The sequence below is a fragment of the Mobula birostris genome, chromosome 10, assembly GCF_030028105.1.
Source record: "Mobula birostris isolate sMobBir1 chromosome 10, sMobBir1.hap1, whole genome shotgun sequence".
NCBI classification, from domain to species: Eukaryota; Metazoa; Chordata; class Chondrichthyes; order Myliobatiformes; family Myliobatidae; genus Mobula; species Mobula birostris.
Window position 1 is genome coordinate 118,628,154 of NC_092379.1, and position 21,404 is coordinate 118,649,557.

General features: G+C 39.2%; 1 protein-coding gene across 2 annotated transcripts; it reads left to right on the forward strand.

Moving 5' to 3' along the window:
* The first annotated feature begins 5,116 nt into the window (after positions 1-5,116).
* igbp1 (immunoglobulin (CD79A) binding protein 1) lies at positions 5,117-18,842 on the forward strand. Of its 2 annotated transcripts, none has more exons than XM_072270858.1 (6): positions 5,117-5,373; positions 7,069-7,377; positions 7,493-7,688; positions 9,920-9,990; positions 13,867-13,979; positions 17,966-18,842. In XM_072270858.1, exons 1-6 carry the CDS (start codon positions 5,120-5,122, stop codon positions 18,103-18,105), a joined length of 1,083 nt encoding a protein of 360 aa, XP_072126959.1. In that variant the 5' UTR covers positions 5,117-5,119; the 3' UTR covers positions 18,106-18,842. The 2 variants fall into 2 exon arrangements, with proteins under 2 accessions (XP_072126959.1, XP_072126960.1); XM_072270859.1 differs by having other exon boundaries at positions 7,553-7,688.
* Positions 18,843-21,404: the final 2,562 nt, after the last annotated feature.

Consider the following 21,404-nt stretch of genomic DNA (forward strand, 5'->3'; position numbering starts at 1 on the left):
CAATATGTTAGATGCAATAAGATGAATCACTTCTAAATGTAACCAGGCCGGAAACCTGATGGTCAGTTAAACAATGCATGAACGACGATTCCTTTGATCTACTGGCAATTTACCACAAAGCCATACATAAATGGATCGCATTTCTCAGCATCAGTGACTTGAGGATAGAAAACAGAGTAAAATGAATAAGCATGGAAGCCCACAAAAGAATCCAATCAAAGCAACTTGATCTGAGCAATCCCTTCATTGCTTTCAAATGGGGAACATGAGAGGGAACTTCTTCAGTCGGAGGGTGGGGAGAGTGTGGATCGAGCTGCTGGCGGATGTGATGGATTTGGGTTCGATTTCAGCAATTAAGAGAAATTTTGATAGGTACATGAGTGGGAGGTGTATGGAGCGTTATAGTCTGGGTGTGCAGGTCGATGGGAATCAGAATCAGGTTTATTATCACTGGCATGTGATGTGAAATTTGTTAACTTAGTAGCAGCAGTTCAATGCAATATTAATATAGAAGAAAAAATAAAATAATAAATAAATAAATCTTATTCAGTATATTTTATACAGTATATGTATAGCGAATAGATTAAAAACGTGCAAAAAACAGAAATACTATGTATTTAAAAAAAAGGGAGGTAGTGTTCAAGGGTTCAATGTCCATTTAGGAATCGGATGACAGAGGGGAAGAAGCTGTTCCTGAATCGCTGAGCGTGTGTCTTCAGGCTTCTGTACCTCCTACCTGATGGTAACAGCCAGAGAAGGCAAGCCCTGGATGCTGGAGGTCCTTAATAATGGACGCTGCCTTTCTGAGACACCACGCCTTGAAAATGTCCTGGGTACTTTGTAGGCTAGTACCCAAGATGGAGCTGACTAGATTTACAACCCTCTGCAGTTTTTTTCAGTCCTGTGCAGTAGACCCACCCGCCACCCCCCCCCCCCACCCCCATACCGGAGAGTGATGCAGGACTTGACAGAACAAGAGTTTAGCACAGACTAGATGGGCCAAAAGGCCTGTTAAGGCTGCAGTATTCTAAGACTCTGCTGCTGCTGAGAAAAATGCCTGCATTCAAGAGGGAGCTGAATTGTCTAGGAATTCACCCACACTGACATTCACAGGCAGTTTCCCCTCACCAAGCCAAGGGGCAATTCGTCGCTGCAGAAGCACAAGGGAGGGTGAGAATTTTCCTGGCACCAAGCTCCCAGTACGACAGCACAGAGCAGCAGGGAGGGTGGGAACTTGCACCAGATTCCAAGAACCACAACACTTCCTTCACCTCGTATTTTTCATGACTCTTTTGCCCATCAAGTTTACACCATCTTACTGAGCATTCCCATAAGCATCATCCCCACACTTATGAACTGGAGACTGTTTTCTCTCATATGCTCATTAAGTCCAACTAATTCACCTCACACTCACAGGGGGAATTTTTAGCAGCCAATTAAATATAATTTTTGGGGTGTGGAAGAAAAATGGGGCAACCGGGGCAACCCACGCAGTCACAAGAAAAGCGTGCACATTCCACACCTGTAGCACCAGAGGTCAGGATTGAAATTGAACCATTAAAGTTATGAAGCAGTATTACTACTTCCTGCACTATGACGCAGCCTTTCTATAATGCCATAACTACCCTGTTTAGCACTGATTTTGTTAATGCTCTTGCTCCATGGAACGCATCCTGAGATCTAAGTGAAGTACCTGAGTACTTAGTTTCATAGGCAACAAATTGACTGTCATTATAACTGTGGAGTTAGATCAAAAACGTGAATACTCAGATGCATTAATTAACTAGAGGCATGTTCAATTACCACATTTAAAAGATATTTGACAGTACATATATAGAAAAGAGAGGGCTATGGGCCGAATGCAGATAAATGGGACTAGCTCAGTATTCAATAGAGCCGAAAATGTTCACCACAGTAATATTATGGCCAAACCCATCATTGGTTCAATCAAGATAGACATGCACTTTCATCCAAGGGTCACGAGGTTTTAATCTGCAGCTGATTTTAAAACCCATGACCCATTTCCAATCAACTGTACAGTACAAAACAAGATTTCATTTCTTCTATGATGAAGACAGAGATTGTAGATGCCGTAATATGCAAAAATAAACTGCAGGAAGAACTCAGCCTTTCAAGCAACATCTGTGGAGGCAAAGGGATGGTCAGCATTTCAGGCTGACACCCTCCACCAGGGTACTACTTTTAAAAAATCCTTTGTTTCAAAACTTCTTATTTTTACTGCTCACTGCAAAATAAGCAAACATTATTGTATCAAAAATAAAACAAGTTGAACTCTGCTTTATAAAATATTCTGAACATACCTGCTATTGACACATGGCGCTACCCTATTAATTGCAAAATGTCTGTTCAATGATTTATGGTTTGTTCTTCGTCCCTCTGAGAAATCCAGAGGAGGACACAACAGCCACACACAGTAAAAAGCCGATAGTAAAAATAAACAATCTCCACTCTCTCTGCTGTATTATAGAAAAATACTAAGCATTCAAAACATGTTCAAAAATTCTGCCTGTACTACACATAGGGAGAGTTTCACATCAAACCTCTCATGACATTTTCCAAAACAGGCCAAGGATTACACTCATTAAACAGCATGAATTATAAAATAAGACAGACCTTTTTAGCTTCAACAAAAATGAATTTTGTTTGGACTTATGTATCTTGATTTAGATTTTGATTCAGGCTCATTTATTTATCAAATGTACATCGAAGCATACAGTGAACTGTGTGCTTTGTGTAAACAACCAACATAAGCTAAGGATGAGCTGAGGGCAGCCTGCAAATGTCGCCACACATTCAGTTTCCAACATAGCGCCCCTGCAATATTCAGCGGAACATTTTGGTTTCCTTCAAATCCTTCCCCACAGCTACCTTCTATCGTTCCAGTTATGCTGCATCTGTTCTACGGTAAGAAATCCGATGGGTTATTTTTACATGCATAATCAATTCATACCCATTCAACGTTCTGGACAACCAGTAATCATCCTAGACTGTTTCCTGCTCTTGATAACACTTATGAACAAATGAAGTGGGTGACAGTGTCGTCTAGTGATAGAAGCTGAAGCATTAAGTTCCACTACCTGCACTCTTTTTTTTAAAAAATGATGTTCTTCAGACAGAATCATTCAGAAAAAGCTTGCAATATTTGAACTCAGTGCAAGGATCATATCACAACACCTAAGATCTGGTAATGCATTACCATCAGTGCATCACTTGAAGATAGTCAATGCATACAATTTTCATTAGGTATTACTGAGATTAATATAAATTTTATGTTCAATATTAGTTTGTCTAATCTGAGAATATATTGAAAATATTTTTAACTTGCCAGTGGGCTGAGCCAACAAAATAGCTTTGGTAACCTGCAAAAACAACAGTCCTGACACTTTCCGCATTCTTAGCATGAGCAGAATAAATTGATGTGAGTGTTTGATAGAAAACATATAGAACTGTATCTACCCTCAGAATGAGGAATAATTCTATCAGAATACAAAGGCTATGGATTACATAATTCTAAAAAAAGGCTACAAATGTTGAAGTGGTGAAAATGAATGGATGCTCGAATACTGCTATATATCTGCAGGTGTGGCAGCAGTGTCGGGAAGAACATTTGTGAAACATAAGCAAAAAATATTGGAGGTATTCAGTAGGCAGCATCCGTAGAAAGAAATTACTTAGGTTCAAGGACCTTGAATTAGAGCAGAAAAAAGTTTGAAATGAAACAAGTTTTAATCGGCAGGGAAGGAACAGAGACAGCAAAAGAGAGCGTGCATGATGAGGTCGAAACCAGACTGGATTTGATGATACAAAGCTAAAGTCCTGATGAAGTGTCTTGGCCCGAAACAGCAACTGTTTATTCATTTCTATAGATGCTGCCGGACCTGCTGAGTGCCTTTAGCATTTTGTGTGTGTGTTGCTCTGGATTTTCAGTATCTGCAGAATCTCTTGGTCTAAGTGATAGAGTAGGTTGTAGGGAGAATGTAGAGGGGCTTCAATGGAGTACATATAGGCTAGATGAATGGACAAGCAATTGACAAATAGAATCTAAGATGGGAAAATGTGAGGTGATCCAATTAAATAAATAAATAGAATGGTGGAATATTTTTAAATAGTGAGAAAATGAAAGAAATTAATATTCAGAGGAAATTAAATATCTTTTGTGTGCAAATCACTGTAAGTTAACTAGCAAGTTAATCAAGGAATTAGGAAGATAAATAGTAGGTTGGCCTTTATTACAAGAGAATTTGAATATAAAAAATAGAGACTTCTTGCTCTATTATGTAACTCCCTGCCAAAACTTCATCAGGAACATTGTATGCAAACATGGCTTTGATATGAGGGTGAGTTCGGTGAATTATTTGTAATTGGAGGAGTGCAGTGAAGATTGAGCAGATTCATTAGATAAATAAGGGCCCAACAGGTATTGGGGTGCTAGGTTTGTCAGATAAGGAGACAGTAAGCAATCTAAAATTATACTCTTTTGAATTTAGAAATATGAGAGGAAATCTCTTTTAAATTCTTATAGGCTGAGCAGAGGTGACGTTTCCTATCCCTGGCTGTAGATAAGGCATTGGTCATGTAGAGGAGAAATAGGGGGGGAGGGGCGGAATCTCCAATCAGTATTCATTTTTTTTTAAAAATTAGTCCAAAAGGTTTCTGGGGCTTATTTGCTCAGTATAAAGATGAAGACTGATAGATTTTTTTTGCTTTTACTGTAATGGAATTAAGTATATGGTGTTAGTGAGGGGATCTTGTCCAATGAGAGAAAGGGTACGAGGCGGCTGCCTCTATGTATCTTCTTATGTTCCATTTTCGCACTTTATTCCATCTTTTTTAGATAGCAACTATCAATCCATCAGTTGAATTGAAAGTGATTGTTCTTTTTCTCCAAGAACTCACACATTTATGAACACTTTCACATGCGTTGCGACCAATCGGCGGACGTTGAATTTGAACATCTCTTTGAAAGCAGTCCTCCCACCGCCAGGCGGCGGTGCGCCCGACACCTGGAATGGAGGAGTTTGTTCCGACAGTAAATGCAGTCCTCCCAGCGTTAGGTGGCATTTGACCGACCGTCCACACCCCTTCGGATGACTGGCGCATGTGCAGTGAGGGGACCCTCCGTCTCCTAGTGATGGCGGCGGCTGTGGAGAAGGCAGAGGCGACGTGCTCTCAGGCGCAGTCCGCCGAGACGCTGAAGCTCTCCGACATCTTCGAGAACGGCTGGAGGCTGCACGATGAGGTGGAGAGCAGCAACGAGTCGTCCAACTCGGAGGGCTTTCAGCGCAAGGTGCGGCGGGGGATGGAGCTGCTGGAACAGGCCACTCGGATGGTGAACCAGCTGGATCTGTTCAGGTAACTAGAGCCCTAGCCCGACCTGCGCACCCACGAAGGCGACCGTCCCTCAAACCGTGCGCAGCCGTCTCCCACCAGCAGTCAGTGAGTGTTGTCGCCGAAAGGGGAGCGGTCCCCATAGGTGACAGTTGTGGAAGCCTTTGTGATCAGAAGGATTGGGCATTTAATCCCGTTAACGCTGTAACCACTGAAGACCCCCCACCTGCAGACTTTGGACAACCCTTTCTGCTCGATATATTGAGCGAGAATATATCCACCGTGACTGGATGTATCTTAAGGGTACTTGAAGAATTTAGATGTCTTGGGACAGGTAGTCACACAGTGTTTAGAGTCATACAGGATAGAAAAAGGGTTTTCATCCTATCGTCCACGCTGACAAACACCTGTTTGTACTAATTCCATTTTATTCTCGCAAACTGTCGTCCTTTCAACCCCCACCCACCACTCACCTGTTCAGGGGTGGGAAACCAATTTACAGTAGCATTTAGCCTATCGTCCTAAGCACTTGGAGGAAACCCTGGGTCAGGGAGATGGTGCAGATTCAACACAGAGCACTGGAGGTCAGGACTGAACTTGGTCTCTGCTGCTGTGACACAGCATTTTCTCTATCTGTGCCGCGCCAAATGTGAATATTCAATTGTGATTTAACTTTAACTTGGCCTACTTGATATAATGGTGATTCCTCACAGAACTGTGGAAACGTGACTTTACCTTCACAAATTGTGCTTTGGTCAATATTTAGACCGATACATGGTCGATTAAAGTGACTAATAAAGGAAAAAATGGTAACGCTAAAGTCACAAGTAGACGATGCACAGGTGATTCTGTGGCCGCAGTAGAGACTTCAAGATGGTGTGTGGCCTCCTGGCTGCCAGGGTCAAGGATATGGTTGCTACTGTTGAGGAGGAGGTATCAGAGCCTGAAGACACACACACAATATTTCAGGAATAGCTTCTCCTCCTCCATCAACTTTCTGAATGGGCAATGAATCCATGAACACTACCTCACCTTTTCTAAGCTGTCCTTTTGTATTAAGTTTATATATAATGTGTAAGTTATAGTTTTTATTATGTGTTGCAATATGGTGGTGCTGCAAAACAACAAATTTCATGACATATACCAGTGATATTAAACATAATTCTGATTCCGACCTATTTCTGGGAATCAGTAGCCTGTTTCTACTCAAAATGGAGAAAGAAGAATTGCGCTAAAAGTCTTGGAGCTATCTTTAAAGAGCTTGTCAAAAGCTCGATATAAGCAGTGCTCGATATAATAGTTTGGGAGTGCACCACCTCCCAAACTACCCACCTGCCCAACGCATCAAGCATCTCCTACCTTATGTTGGACAGAGTTAGCAGGGTTTCCTAACTTGGGGTCCAAGGACCCCTCAGTTAATGGTAAGGCTCCATGGCATAAAAAATGTTGGGACCCCCCCCCCCCCGGGTTTTCAGGTCCTGCATTGGTCTTGTCTGCCCAGCCCATTTGCAAAATGGAACAGGAACAGTCATCCTCCAAGAAAATGGCTTTCAAAATATAATTTATGTGCAAATATAGCAACAAATGTACACATGGCTTAGTTGCATGCAAAAGCAGATATAAGGTACAATGTTTTATATAGTATTGACTTAAATGTGAAATTAGATAACTGGATACTAATTTGATTTTTTTTTTAGATTTGTTTTTGTTCTATTGCAGTCGAAATGAAGAATTGGAAGAAATTGCCACTCCAGATGTTAAGTACCTGTTGCTGCCTGTGTTACTAGGAGCTCTTACAATGAAACTAGGGAATTCCGCAAAGCGGCTTGAGCATATACAAAAGGCCCAAGTCTATTACATGGACTTCTTGCAACGTTGCAAAGATTATAATGTAATGACATTTGAGTTCCCCAAAATAATGGAAAATAAAGAAGAAAGTAACAAAGGTGCTGATTCCAGTAGACCGACAGTTTCAAGTCAATCCAGTTTAATCTCCATGGCAGTAAAAAGACAGGCTAAAATTGAAAGGTACTGTTTTAATATTATTTTGTTCTTTAGTATTAATCTTGGAACAAATGAATAATTGTGGCAACGTGTGTTGAAATACACAACATAATTTACTTTGTAAATTCATCCCAACCAGGTATAACATGAAGAAAGAAACTGAAGCCAAATTAAAAGAGATTAAATCTATTATTTGCAGTGGAAAAGCAGATGATGAGCAGACAAGGAAATTTTATCTATTGAATTTACAGAAGTGGATAAGCACAAGTCTGGAAGAGATTGAAAGCATAAATCAAGAAATAGAAATTTTGAAACGAATGGGGGAAAATAAACAAGTAAGTGTTTGTTTCACCATTTGGCTTCAGGCTGAAGTAAGTGTAAGGAGTGAGGAATAAGTGTTTTCAGAACAAAAATATTCTCTGGGCGTAGCCTGGTCCCCTCAGATTTAAAACTCTGTCTATTCAAACTCCTGGTGTACAAGGTATCAACAGTTTGCTGGATAAAGCCTCATCTTTGGGAACTCTGCTTTCAGAGTCCCAAGCTCAAAACCTAAAATTGACAACTATGCCTTTAGCTTCGTGGGCCCAAGCTAATGGCTCCCTCATTCACCTCTAATTATCTCTTCTTAAAGTGCTCCTCAAATTTCCCTCCATGTGGCCCAATGTTGGATTTTGTCTGATAATACATCTGTCTTTGGACATTTTGTTATATTAAAGACTCAATGTGAATGTAAGTAATTGTGCCCACCTCTGTCTGTAAGGAGTTTATACTTTCTCCCATGACCGCATGAGTTTCCTCTGGGTGCTCTGGTTTCCTCCCATAGTCCAAAGGCATACTGGCTGATAGGTTAATTGTTTTTTGTAAACTTTCTCATGATTTGGCTAGGGTTCAATTGGATGTTGCTGGGCGGTGCAGTTTGAAGGGCCAAAAGGGCCTATTCTGTGCTGTTTCTCAATAAATAGATAAAGTAAGTACACCTGGACTTCAACTCAGTAGTGTAATTGTACCTGGTAGACAAGTAGATCTCCAATTTTACTGCTGGTGTGTTTACAAAATTCATTGTTCTTTTGAAGTGATGGTTCCATGTTCTCAACTATATTTTTACTCCTCAGTACAAAATTCGTACATTTCCAGTAACTTTCCATCTTCAGTTTAGCATCAATATTTTTCAATATCTGATGAAGTAGGCTTGTTCCATTCTGGTCTCATGCTGGAAAGTGGCCATTTCATAATGTAGTATGAATTCAATTATTTGCATTGACATAACTGAGATGGGGAAATTGGTGAAGCCCTGTTAGATATATGTCAGGGTTTTGGTAAAACATAGCAGATATAAAAAATTTTAGTACTTCTTAAAATGTAGAAAATAATAGCAATATACTTTTCTAACTTTTGATTTTTTTTCTGCATGCCAGTAAGAGATCCATGACTAAACATCTATGACTAAAATTAATGTTTATTGAGATGTAATGAAAAAAAGCAATTTTACAAGACAGAGGTAAAGAATGCATCTGGTACAGACACCTTAAAATAAAATTGTTATCTATTATGCTCCCCATAAATTTGAATACTTAGCTTCCAAGCATTTCCAGAAACATTCTTTTAAAGGCTAGCTTTGAATCTGTTTCTCATTTCTTGTACAATATTCTTGTATTTTTTTTATAATTATTTCTTGTATAATTCTTGTATATAAACTTGATATTGCCATTTGAGTGCTGACTGATAGCCTATCAATACTGAACTTACTGTTTCTATTGAATCAAGAGTAAATACTAGGAAAACAAGAACTACAAGATCACCTTGTTATATCTGTTCTTGAAAACTAAGCATTAATTTTAAAAGTAATATAAAATCAATTCATTGTAGAGCTAGTTTTTATAATACTGTCTAAATTTCTTTAAAAGAAATGTAACAGCATTTAAGTGAAAGTTTAAAGTATTGTGAACATTTTAATGCAAACACAGTTCATGAATTTAATGTTTTAGCTATATACACTCAGTATGTGCACCTGCTTGTTAATGTAAATCAGCCAATCATATGGCAGCAATTGACTGTATAAAAGTTTGCAGACATGGTCAAGGGGTTCAGTTATTCAGAGGAAACCTCAATGGGGAAGAAACGTGATTGAAGTGACTTTGACCATGGAATATTTGTTGATGTCAGATGGGGTTGTTTCAGTGTCTCAGAAACCGCTGATCTCCCAGGATTTCTGCAGTCTGTAGAATTTACAGAGAATGGTGTGAGAAACAAAAAAAATATCCAGTGAGTGGCCTGTGGGAGAAAATGCCTTGTTAATGAGAGATCAGAGGAGAATGGCCAGACTGGTTCAAGCTGACAAGCAAGTGACAATAACTCAAGTAACCAGTGGTGTGCAGAAGAGCATCTCTGAACGCACAACACATGGAACCTTGAAGTGGATGGGCTACTGCAACAGACCACACCGGGTTTTACTCATGTATCTAATAAAATGGTCACTGAGTGTATATGAATTATTAATAAGATTTAATAAGATCATATTTCAGTGAATATTGTAATGTGATGGTCATTTCTTCCCACCCCCATTCAGCCTCAGGCTACTCGACCACAGAGACCCCCAATGCAACCTTTTATCCTTACTCGGAATGCAGCTGAAGCCAAGTAAGTCGAAGAAAAATACTATTAAAAATCCTGTCTGTACTAAATTCTGTCACTTAAATATCTACAGTTTACTGAAGATCTTTGTGTTACTTCTGCTTGTTCTGATTTTCAAATTGACATTTTCCCCAAAAGATTACTATATGCTGTGATATAACAACTCCAGTGTTATTCCTACACCTCAGCAGAGTGTCCTTTTTTTGACATATTATGAACCTATTAGGTTTGTTTGGGTGGCGAAAAATAAAGTCTTCGTCAATCTTTACTCATATATATGCCCCAAATTTTGTATCCTGTTTGTCCTGATCTAGTCAAGTTACACCAAATAAATGCATATACATAAGCAGAGATGGTGAAAACCAGCTCTAAGTTTGTATCTCCAATTTTGCTGATAAATCAAAATTGGGAATTTTGCCAAAAGTAAATATTAGAAAATGCATAGAGAGGTCAGTGAAATGGTCAGATTGATAATAATATTAACTTGCAGGTGATAACGCCTTTCCAAATGTATTTTTAGGAGGAGAAACAAGGAACTAAACTATGGACTCGATAAAACCACGTAGCTACGCATTAAGAACTTGGAGTTCAAAAACCTAATTTCATGACAGTGCAGTGACCCTTTTGGAATTTTTTTAAATTGGGCATGATTTGAAAAACTATGTAAAGATGTTCGAAACATTGAACGGTTTATACTTAGAATGCATACAGTTTTCATTGCTACAATCATTGAACTCAGAACAATTACAGGGCATATTTTTCTGAGTGTTCCAGAAAAAGAATATACGTATACACTTGAGAAATCAATGCTATTTCTCATCCTTGCAAGTGGAGCAAGTGTTACACCTGCCCCTACACCACCTCCCTCACTATCATTCAGGGCCCGAAACAGTCCTTCCAGGTGAGGCGACAATTCACCTGTGTGTCTGTTAGGGTCATATACTGTGTCAGATGCTCCCAGTGTGGCCACCTGTATATTGGTGAGACCTGACATAGATTGGGAGACTGCTTCGTTGAGCACCTAAGCTCCATCTGCCAGAAAAAGCAGGATCTCCCAGTGGCCACCCATTTTAATTCCATTTCCCATTCCCATTCCGATATACCTATCCATGGCCTCCTCCACAGTCATGATGAAGGCCACACTTAAGTTGGAGGAACAGAACTTTATGTTCCATTTGGGTAGCCTCCAACCTGATGACATGAGGATCAATTTCTCGAACTTCTGGTAATGCTCCCCACCCCCACTCTCTTTCACCATTTCCCATCCCACTTTCTCTCTCTCACCTTCTCTCCTTGCCTGTTCCTCACCTCCCTCTAGTGCTCCTCCCCCCTTTTCTTTCTTCCACAGCCTTCTGTCTCTTTCACCAATCAGCTTCCCAGCTCTTTACTTCATTCCTCCCTCTCCAGGTTTCACCTATCACTTTGTGTTTCTCTCTCCCCTCTCCCCACCTTTTAAATCTACTCCTCAGCTTTTTTTCTCCCCAGTCCTGCCGAAGGGTTTCGGCTGGAAATGTCAACTGCACCTTTTTTCTATATATGCTGCCTGGCCGCCTGAGTTCCTCCAACATTTTGTGTGCATTGCTATTTCTGTTGGAGCTTGTGACAAAGTGAAGATTTGTCATAAGCTTTTATGAAAAGATATATACTTTATAAATTATAATCTGGTTTGCTATTGCAATTTGAGAAACACTTTTTCCTGCTGTTTTATATTCAAGGATCTTATTTCCTTTTGATATTGGTAAAACAGTGAATGCATTGCATGGGTGGGAATTGAAATGAAGACCATTTTATCATTTGGGGAAGACTAAATAAATTAATCTGATGCAGAATAAGACATGGAGCTTTTGAGAAATGGCTAGATAATGGTTTTAGTTTGAGATTGTTCCAAAAATAGGTTCAAGTAGGCTACCATCTTTTAGAAATGGCACTAATGAGAAGGTAGCATTTTAGATGCTCTTTAAATTATAGATTTTTCATTCTTTTCCATCTTAGAAGTTTTCATTTTTCAGGTATTGAAATGTAGAAAGTAAGAGTAGACTAGTCAGCTCTTTAGAACTGCTCCACTATTCAATATGATCATAGTTGGTCAACCAAATTCAGTATGGGTTCCTGCTTTTTCTCCTATACCTGTGGCCCTAAGAACAACATCTTAATTCCTTTTTGAATCTATTTAATAATTTGGCTTCAATTGCCTTTTGTGGTAGAGAATTCACTGGTGAAGATATGTCTCCTCACCTCATTCCTACTACATTACTTACCCCTTATCCTTAAACTGTCAAACCAGGGTCTGGATTCCTCCCCCATCAGGTACACCCTGCTTTTGGTCTGTGGACTCTTGATGGGATTTTGTAGCTTTTTATAACATTCCCTTCTTCCAAAATCTACCAAATATGGCTGAATCTTATTCCATTTGTTAATCTTCCCAGGAATCAGTCTAACAAACTTTTTCTGCACTCCCTCCATACAGGAACATTGTTCCTCAGATAAAGCAACCAAAACTGCACATGGTGTTCAAAGTGGAATCTTACTAAAGCAGTGTATATTTGCAGCAAGATACCCTGCTCCTTTACTTGAACCCTCTTGCTATGTAGCCCAATGTACTACAAGCTACATAATAGCCTTCTGTACCTTCATGCTTATTTACATAAACGGGTGGGCAAAGACACCTAGATCTTATTGCACTTGTCCCATTCCCAATCAGAAAATAATCTGCTTTCATTTTGCTGCCAAAGTGGATAAGCGCACCTTTACTTCCCTGCCCACCTTTGCTTTCTGCAGGGATGGCTCCCTCTCTGATTCCCTCGACCATTCATACCTCCCCACTAATCTCCCTCCTGGCACTTATCCCTGAAAGTGGCCAAAGTACTTGTACCTGTCCAGTCACCTCCCTCACCTCCATTCAAAGCCACAAACAATCCTTCCAGATGAGGTAACACTTCACCCGTGAGCCTGCTGAGGTCATCTGTTGTGTCCGGTGCTCCCAGTGCAGCCTCCTGTACATTGGTGAGACCAGTTGTAAATTGGGGGAGCACTTTGTCAATCACTGCCATTCCATCGATCACAACCGGAACTTTCTGGTGGCCAGAAGTTTTAATTCTGATTCCCATTCAGACATGTCAGTCCATGGCCTCCTGTTGTCTCACAATGTGGCCACCTTCAAGGTGGAAGAGCAACACTTCCAACCTGAAGGTATGAATATCAGTCTCTCCTTTCTGGTTTAAAAAAAAAATTCCCTCCTTTTCCCCCTTCTATTCCTCACTCTGGCTTCTTACCTTTCCTCACCTGCCCCTGGGTTCTGTGCTCCTTCCCTTTCTCCTATGATCCACTCTCATATTCGGATTCCTTCTTCTCAGATCCTTTATCTTTCCCACCCTCCTGGCTTCACCTGTCACTTAGCCATCCTCCTTCCCCTCCCCTACCTTTTTATTCTGGCGACTTCCGTCTTCCTTTCCAGTCCTGTCTTGGCCCAAAATGTCAACTTTTTTTTCCCATTTCCATGGATGCTGCCTGACCTCCAGATTTTCTTTCTGTTGCTTTATAGATCATCTGCTCTCTTTCTCATTCTGTCCAAAGCACACTAATCTCTTCAGCTCACATACCCACCAAGATTTGTGACTTCTGCAAACTTGGATTTATTACATTTAATTTCTTCATCTAAATGACTAATATATTTTGTGTATATCCTGGCACTGATTCCTGAGATGCCTGCCAGCTGGAAAAACACCCATTTATTCCTGCACTTTTTGTTTTCTCTTTGCCAATTGATGAATGAGAGGTTACCAACTGCATAAGTGTAGTTAAAATAATTTAGATCATTAAGTCCCATTCTAGCTAGACATTGGAATTTGATATTTTAAACATCTTGATGTAATTTCTTTCTAGAGTGTTTGGTCTTGGTTATCCAAGTCTTCCTACCATGACAGTTGATGATTGGTATGAGCAACATAAGAAGCATGGTGCTCTCCCTGATCAGGGAATTCCAAGAAGTCATCCAGGTAGGAATACTTTCTTCGAAGTAGTTGCTTTTAATTTATTCTGTGTATTTTTTATTACATATCCATAATCTTTTAGTGTAGTGTATTTGCTAAAACATTAACTCCTTGAGTGAGTAATGGTATTCAAAAGAGATTGATTCATTCACCTTTGCCTGTATTGCTGAAGTTACTTAGAATATTATGGAGAATTCAGAAAGAACCTTCCCCATCCTTTGTCAGTAAGAAACATGCAAATAGTCAAAAAAAAAAATTGGCTTTAAAACTTTACCACCAGTTAATGGCATTCAAATGTTAATGTTAAAATAGAGTAATACAACATTGAAGCAGGTCCTTCAGCCAACAGGATGCTCATCTAAGCGACTTCCATGTTTGGCCCATATCTCTCTCTCTCCACCCAACCGCCCCAAAACATTTCCTATCCATGTACCTATCCGAGCGTCTTTTAAGTGGTGTTAATGTACCTACCTCAACTGCTTCCTGAGGCTTTTTTGTAATACACACCACCCTCTGCATGAAGAAATTGCCCATCAGGCTCCTTTTAAATCTTTCCCTTCTCACCTTTAGACTTATGCCTTCTAGTTTTCGATTCCTGTTTTCCCAGGCTTAGGCTCACTGCAGCAACTCACCAAGACTTAATTATTAACACTCTCTCTCTCTCTGAATCATTAGCAAAGTAAATATGTTACTTTGTTATTCATCTAGAAGTACAGTGGGAAGTGGTCTTTATCAATAATGTCATTTTCCATTTGATTCTCTTTCATGTTAAATATACTGAGTTCATCTAACTCAATTGTACCCATTGATTGCAGAGAACTTTAAAGTGCAATTCTGCTGCTATTTGGAAACCATTTCCAAAACAATTGGATATTGCATTTGCAGAATTTTCTTAATGCAAATTAAATCTTTGCAGCATTCTTTAATTTAATATTTTTCTGCCCTGCTCACGTTCCCAAGAGAAATTATTTACAGTTGGGATTTCCTGCAGATTGGGCTTGTTTAACGTGAATTTCAAAATAAATTTCCTGAATTTCTTGTGTCCAAGGAGATGTAAATTTTGATTATTTTTAAATTACTGAGCTACAGATATGTGTACTTGGAACAAAATAGAAAGCAAAAGATTTAAAACTAACTTCTGTAGTTAAAAACGAGTTACTGCCAGGTGGTGGAATGGTACTGAGTTAAATGTTTATACTTTGTGACCCTTTCTCAGCTACAGAATGAAGAATTCCAAGTTACCATTCTTACATATGATTACTATTTTTAAACAAGATTATCAAGGAAACTATTCCAAAATTTTGTAGGATAATGCCATTTGGTGTTCACTATGGAAATTAGATTGTGTAGTCACTCTGGGTCTGGGGAAAGAAATAGATGCATTAATTGGTTCAATGTGCACTCGAGACACCTTCGAACATGAAGCATGAATTAATATTCCCAAAATGAATTTGCTATCACATTTTCCAAATGACTGTCAATTTCCTTTATAAAATTTAAGACTTCAAGAATTTAAAAATGAGCAGTGTCAATATTCCGCAGTTTATTTGTGTGCTGTCTAAATCAGCCATTTTGCAGTGCACTTAGCAGACTGTAGTCCAATAGAGCTGAAGTTTTAACAGGTGCGGTATAATGGGCTAAATCTTATTGACTCATGTCTACTGCTGGAATTGCTGCCAATAGCCACTCCTTGCACATAATTGCCTTCTCCAAACATTAGACCCAAACTCCAGTGTTATGGCCTCTGCAGACCCAGAGCCTCTAATGAGACAGTAAGAAAGCTCTGTACCCTCAAGATATGAAAGCTTTGACTGCTGATAGTCCCCTCTTCCTCTTTGACTGTTAAACCTATGAGTAATTTTGAAAAACTTGTTTGTATCTCTAGTATTGAGAATTAAAATTTTAAATGCTCTTTTTTGGGGGGAAAAAATGAAAATTAGCTAAAATTATTCATTTGAAATTTTACACCTTTATACTTTATCTTTAACAGTTGCTGTAAACCATTGAAATTCAGTCTTGTTTCTGATTAGTTGGCACAGGATCCAGCTGTTGATATCCTCAGCACAAATGTTTTGGGATCATGGCAGTCTCTGCCTTTTGGAATCTGTGTGGTGCCATCTATGCATATATACCCAAAGAGTAGTAAATCTGGAGGTCATTGTAAAAATAAATAAGGACAAGTGTATACAGAAATAATAAAATTACAACCATTTTATAAGTGAGGCACCCCTTACCTGGGAGACATCTAAGATCAACAAGCATGGACATGATAGGTGAACCAGTATTAGTGCTAATTAGGACATGGGTAGGATAGTGTGAACAGTTTCATGTTTATGGAGCTCAGGTCAAAGGAAGCTGGCCAGGTGTGCACTGGAGTAATCAAGTAGCAAATTTCAGATTGAGTGAAATATCATGTCTTGTGCTATAGATTTCCATAATTTAATTATTTTATTTCTGTAACTGAAAATCACTTGAAGGCCATTTTTGAACAATTCTTAAGTTTTTTAAACAAGGTGAATTGTTTTGCTGCTCTAAGGTAAAATTATAAACTTAGAGGCAGTAGGCAATGGGGATGAAATGAGAGAGAAGAAAAAAGAAAAAAATAATGTTCATATTCTAGGCAGACCATATGCTCTTGCTAAGGACCTTGCTCCCTTAATGATTAAACCTGCCAGGTTTTAGTAATATCACACATTTCCAACCTGAATATTGGAATTACCTACCTCATTAAACTTCTTCCCTGAGTTTGTTCAGTCTTCTGAATGCTCTCTGACTTCCATGCCTTGATTCTTAATTCCATAAGCATTTTCCAATATATTTAGATCTGTGTCCAGTTCTGGTTGCCTCACCATAGGAAAGATGTGAAAGCATTGGAAAGGGTACAGAGATTTACCAGGATGCTCAAGCAACACACATAAGTTGCTGGTGAACGCAGCAGGCCAGGCAGCATCTCTAGGAAGAGGTGCAGTCGACGTTTCAGGCCGAGACCCTTCGTCCTGACTGCACCTCTTCCTAGAGATGCTGCCTGGCCTGCTGCATTCACCAGCAACTTTTATGTGTGTTGCTTGAATTTCCAGCGTCTGCAGAATTCCTGTTGTTTGCGTTTACCAGGATGCTGCCTGGTTTAGAGAGTATGCATTATGATCAGAGATTAAGGGAGCCAGGGCTTTACTATTTGGAGAGAACGAGGATGAGAGGAGACATGATAGAGGTGTACAAGATATTAAGAGGAATAGATAGAGTGGATAGCCAGCGCCTCTTCCCTAGGGCACCACTGCTCAATACAAGAGGACATGGCTTTAAGGTAAGGGGTGGGAAGTTCAAGGGGGATATTAGAGGAAGGTTTTTTACTCAGTGGTTGGTATGTGGAATGCACTGCCTGAGTCAGTGGTGGAGGCAGATACACTAGTGAAGATTAAGAGACTACTAGACAGGCATATTAAGGAATTTAAGGTGGGGGGGGGTTATATGGGAGGCAGGGTTTGAGGGTCGGCACAACACTGAGGGCCAAAGGGCCTGTAATGTGCTTATTTATTCTATGTTCTATGAGGGACCACCAGACTATTCTAGTGTTCTGGAGCTTTGCAAGGCTTCTGAAATCCGTAGTCCAACTTCAAAATACTTTCTTCACTGACCAAAGAGGACCTTAGATTAATATATCATCTGTCAGTACTGCCCAGAAATGTCAAATTGGATTTTATGCTTAACTTCCAAAAATGGGCACAATAAAGAAGCAGCTGTCCTAATATCCATCCATAAATTGTTCTGTGTCATATAATGATTAAGGGCAGGAATCATTTTTTTTCCCCTCAGTTCAATGACACTTGTATTCTTACTCATTTAAACCAATTAATTCAATCCAGGAAAAGGAAGAACATGTAAGCTTCTCATTGGTATGCATCTCAGCCACAGCATCTGTTTCATAACATGCTATTGGCCTGCTGAAGATGTTTAATTGGTAGATTTCAGTTAACATGGAAGCTTTCTTCTAGTTGATCAGGAAAATCAAGAACAGGAAGTTGAAAATGATAACGAGGCAGATGATGAACAGGCCCTGAGAATGGCACGTGAAAAGGATGACTGGAAGGATACACACAGACGTGGATATGGCAACAGGCAGAACATGGGTTAGTTGTTCTACTTGGGCTACACTTCAAGAATCACCGCTCATCCTGGAGCCATTGAAAGTGTACTGAGAGTTGGAACCTGCAACATATCAAGATAGATGTATCAACCATGCAGTGTGTGTCCCTCTCTGTCTGTGAGATCATCATTAGTTTGTGAGTTGTCAACAATTACATTGTTGGTAGTGCCTTTTCACAAAAAAAAAATCAGTGGCCATATTGTGAAGTTTGGCTCAAAGCAAAGTGAGGCACTTGTTGCAAATGCCATTTAAAACTTGCATTTTTGGAGTGTGGTATGGTGATAAATGTGTGATTAGCACTGGGAGTGAGAAAAGGTGTTTGAGTGCACAAGTGTATAGCTACCACTGACTATCAAACATAAGCAATTGACTTGGGAGTTGCAATTAAATGTAATTATAGTAACATTTCTGAATTTAGTATTAAGCAGCATCTGGCAATCTCGATCTAAAACTCTTGTACGTTATTCCCATGCTCCAAATCAGGAGTTCAGAGTCCTCTGCCAGCTTTCTTACAAACTGTAAACATGACTTTTTGAGGTGTGTTTAATCCCTAGTTTTTGACATCTGAATTCCTGTGATCTGTGCAAATGTTTAGTATCATAGCAAATGTTTTCCCTGCTTCATGATCCTTAGTTTAAAAAGAAACTGTTTTCCTATGTTATGAACTGCAAGTTACCAAATAAAGAAAACCTTAAGTCTCTGGTGGACTCTTATTAACCATGTTATTTTCCTGTTTTCTTTGCTTACACAGAAACAAAAATATTCCTTTCCTTAAGATTTATTATACTTGTGCTATGACCATCAGGAATTTAAAAATCTTAAAATATTATATGAGGAAGAGCTAGTAAGTTTTCAGATGACACGAAAGCAGATGGTATCATAGACAGAGAAAAGGAGTATCAGGAATTGCTGGGTTGGAGGGAAGAGGAATGGCAAATGAAATTTCATTCATCTAAGTGTATAGTGTTACATTTTGGAAGGGCAAATCAAGATAGGACTTTTGCATGAATAGAAAGGTCCTAAGTATTGCTGTAGAACAGAGGGGCTTATAGGTTCTTAGTTCCCTTAAAAGTGCAGTCTCAGGTAGATGGCAATGAAGTAGGCTTTTGGCACATTGGCCTTCATCAGGCAGAGCACTGAATATTGAAGTTGAGAGATCATACTTTAGTGAGGCCACACAGCATATTGTGTTTAGTTTTGGTCACCCAATTATATGAAAGATGTGATAAATGAGAAAGAGTACAAAAAAGATTTAAAAAGTTATTGCCAGGGCTTATGGCAGTGAGTTGTCAGAAGAGGTTAGGTATGTTGGGAGTGTAGGAGACTGAGGAGCAGTCTCATAGAGGTATATAAAATAATAAGGGGCAGTGATAGCATGAGTAGTTTTTTTTTTCCAGGTTTGGAGAATCAAAAGCTAGACAACATAGTTTTAAGGTTAGAGTGAAAAGGTTTAATAAAAACCTGAGAAGCAGCGATTTTTACACAGCAGGTGTAGGTAAATGGAACCTGCTGTTAGAGGAAGTAGGTGGTACAGTACATGCATTTAAGTATGTGGACAGGTAAATGGATAACAAGTTCTTCGGAGGGATAAGCGATCAGCTTGAATATCCATTTTGGTCAGCGTGGACACTGAGTTGAAGGGCCTTTTTCCACACTGTGCAACTCTTAATTCTAGTGTGAAGTGAAGGTGAAAATCAGAAATATAAATGTTTCTGTTTACGATGGGGAGTTTAGGAGATTTAATTAGTAGATTTTAAATTGCTCTCATTCTATCTGAACCGGAGATTTGGGGGTGGGGGGGAATATCCTGTAAAGCAATAATGGAAAAGTAAGTGATTAGACAAAAAGATGGCAGATGAAATATCAGGTGAGCAAAAATTATTGTCGGAAGTCTTAGAAAAGAGATAATATTACTTTAACTACGTGCAACTGGTAGGTGCATAAAGGAATACTGTGCTGCTTTAAGATGCTCAAGTAAATATGTAGGTGCCCTAAGCATGAAGTCAAATGGTATGTTGTCAATATTAAGAGGTGTGGTGGGGTTTAAGGTCTGGAAGTAAGTTAGCTTTGACAAGATCATACAAAGATTTCTGAGAGCTCTTTTGGAGTCCTGTGTGCAGCTTTAGTCTCTGCATCTAAGGGTATACTTGGAATGAAAAAGAATTATTCTGTAAATTGCAAATGAGCGAGTCAGAGCCATCTTCAATATAATTTAAAAGAATGAGGAGTGATGTCATTAAGAACTACAGGATTGTTTCCTTCACTGGTTGAGTCTAGAGCTTCCTGGGTTAAGGACTCGGCTATTTACAGTTAGGAAAAGTGATATTAAAATTCTTTTGTGGAGAAAGCCAAGAGCATGAGCATTATGGAAGGAAATTTGAAGACTGATCATGAAAAGGAGATGTAAGTGAGCAGTATATCTAGAAATTGATCAGCACTCTCAGATGTGGTCTTCTGGCAGCAGGCCAATAATAATTTTGACAGGACTTGCCAGTGGGAACTGCTGTAGGACATTATATACTGCTAAATAGATTATCCACACTAAAGAGTTCATCCTTACATGTTCAGCCATTGCAAAATCTGGGAATCAGGTGTGATTGGAATTAGGTGCATAGGATTGCCATGGAAGGAAGCCAAGGAGCAGAAATGAGAAGGGAGATTTTGACTAAATAAAAAAGAATAGCCTGAGGAAGACTTTAAAAATTATTTCCAGGTGTAAATATTTTACAACCTGATAGGCTTCAAGAGAGTTAGATTGATCTTGAGAAGTAAATTTGCATAATTAATTTCACTGAGTTCTATAAAATGATGAAAACACTAAATTATGCATAAACTGACCAATTACTTCAATAAGATTGCGGATGGTTAATGATCATGGATATAAGCAAAACATGAAATAGATTTGATGTTTGATGACTCTTTCCCTGGAGACTTGCTGACTTTCTGATATTCAGAGCCAATTGATATAAAGAAGTAACCTTTTATCTAACATTTAGATAGATACCTATGGACATTAAACTATTTTCATTATCTAATACTATACCTTCCCCTTTGCTTTTGATATTGAAATCAATGAGTCATGAGTCCATTCAGTAAGATGGTGGTGCACTAAGTAAAGGTCGACAGTAGGGTGAACTGACAAACTGGACTTGGGAAATCTGTTAGATTGGAACATTTAGCAATGCCTATTTGAAAGTTCCAGGGCACATATTTCATTCCTTCCATCTGGTTTGGCTTCCTGATCTCAAATTGTCAATATTGTTAGGTACCATATAGGTCTTGTGCTA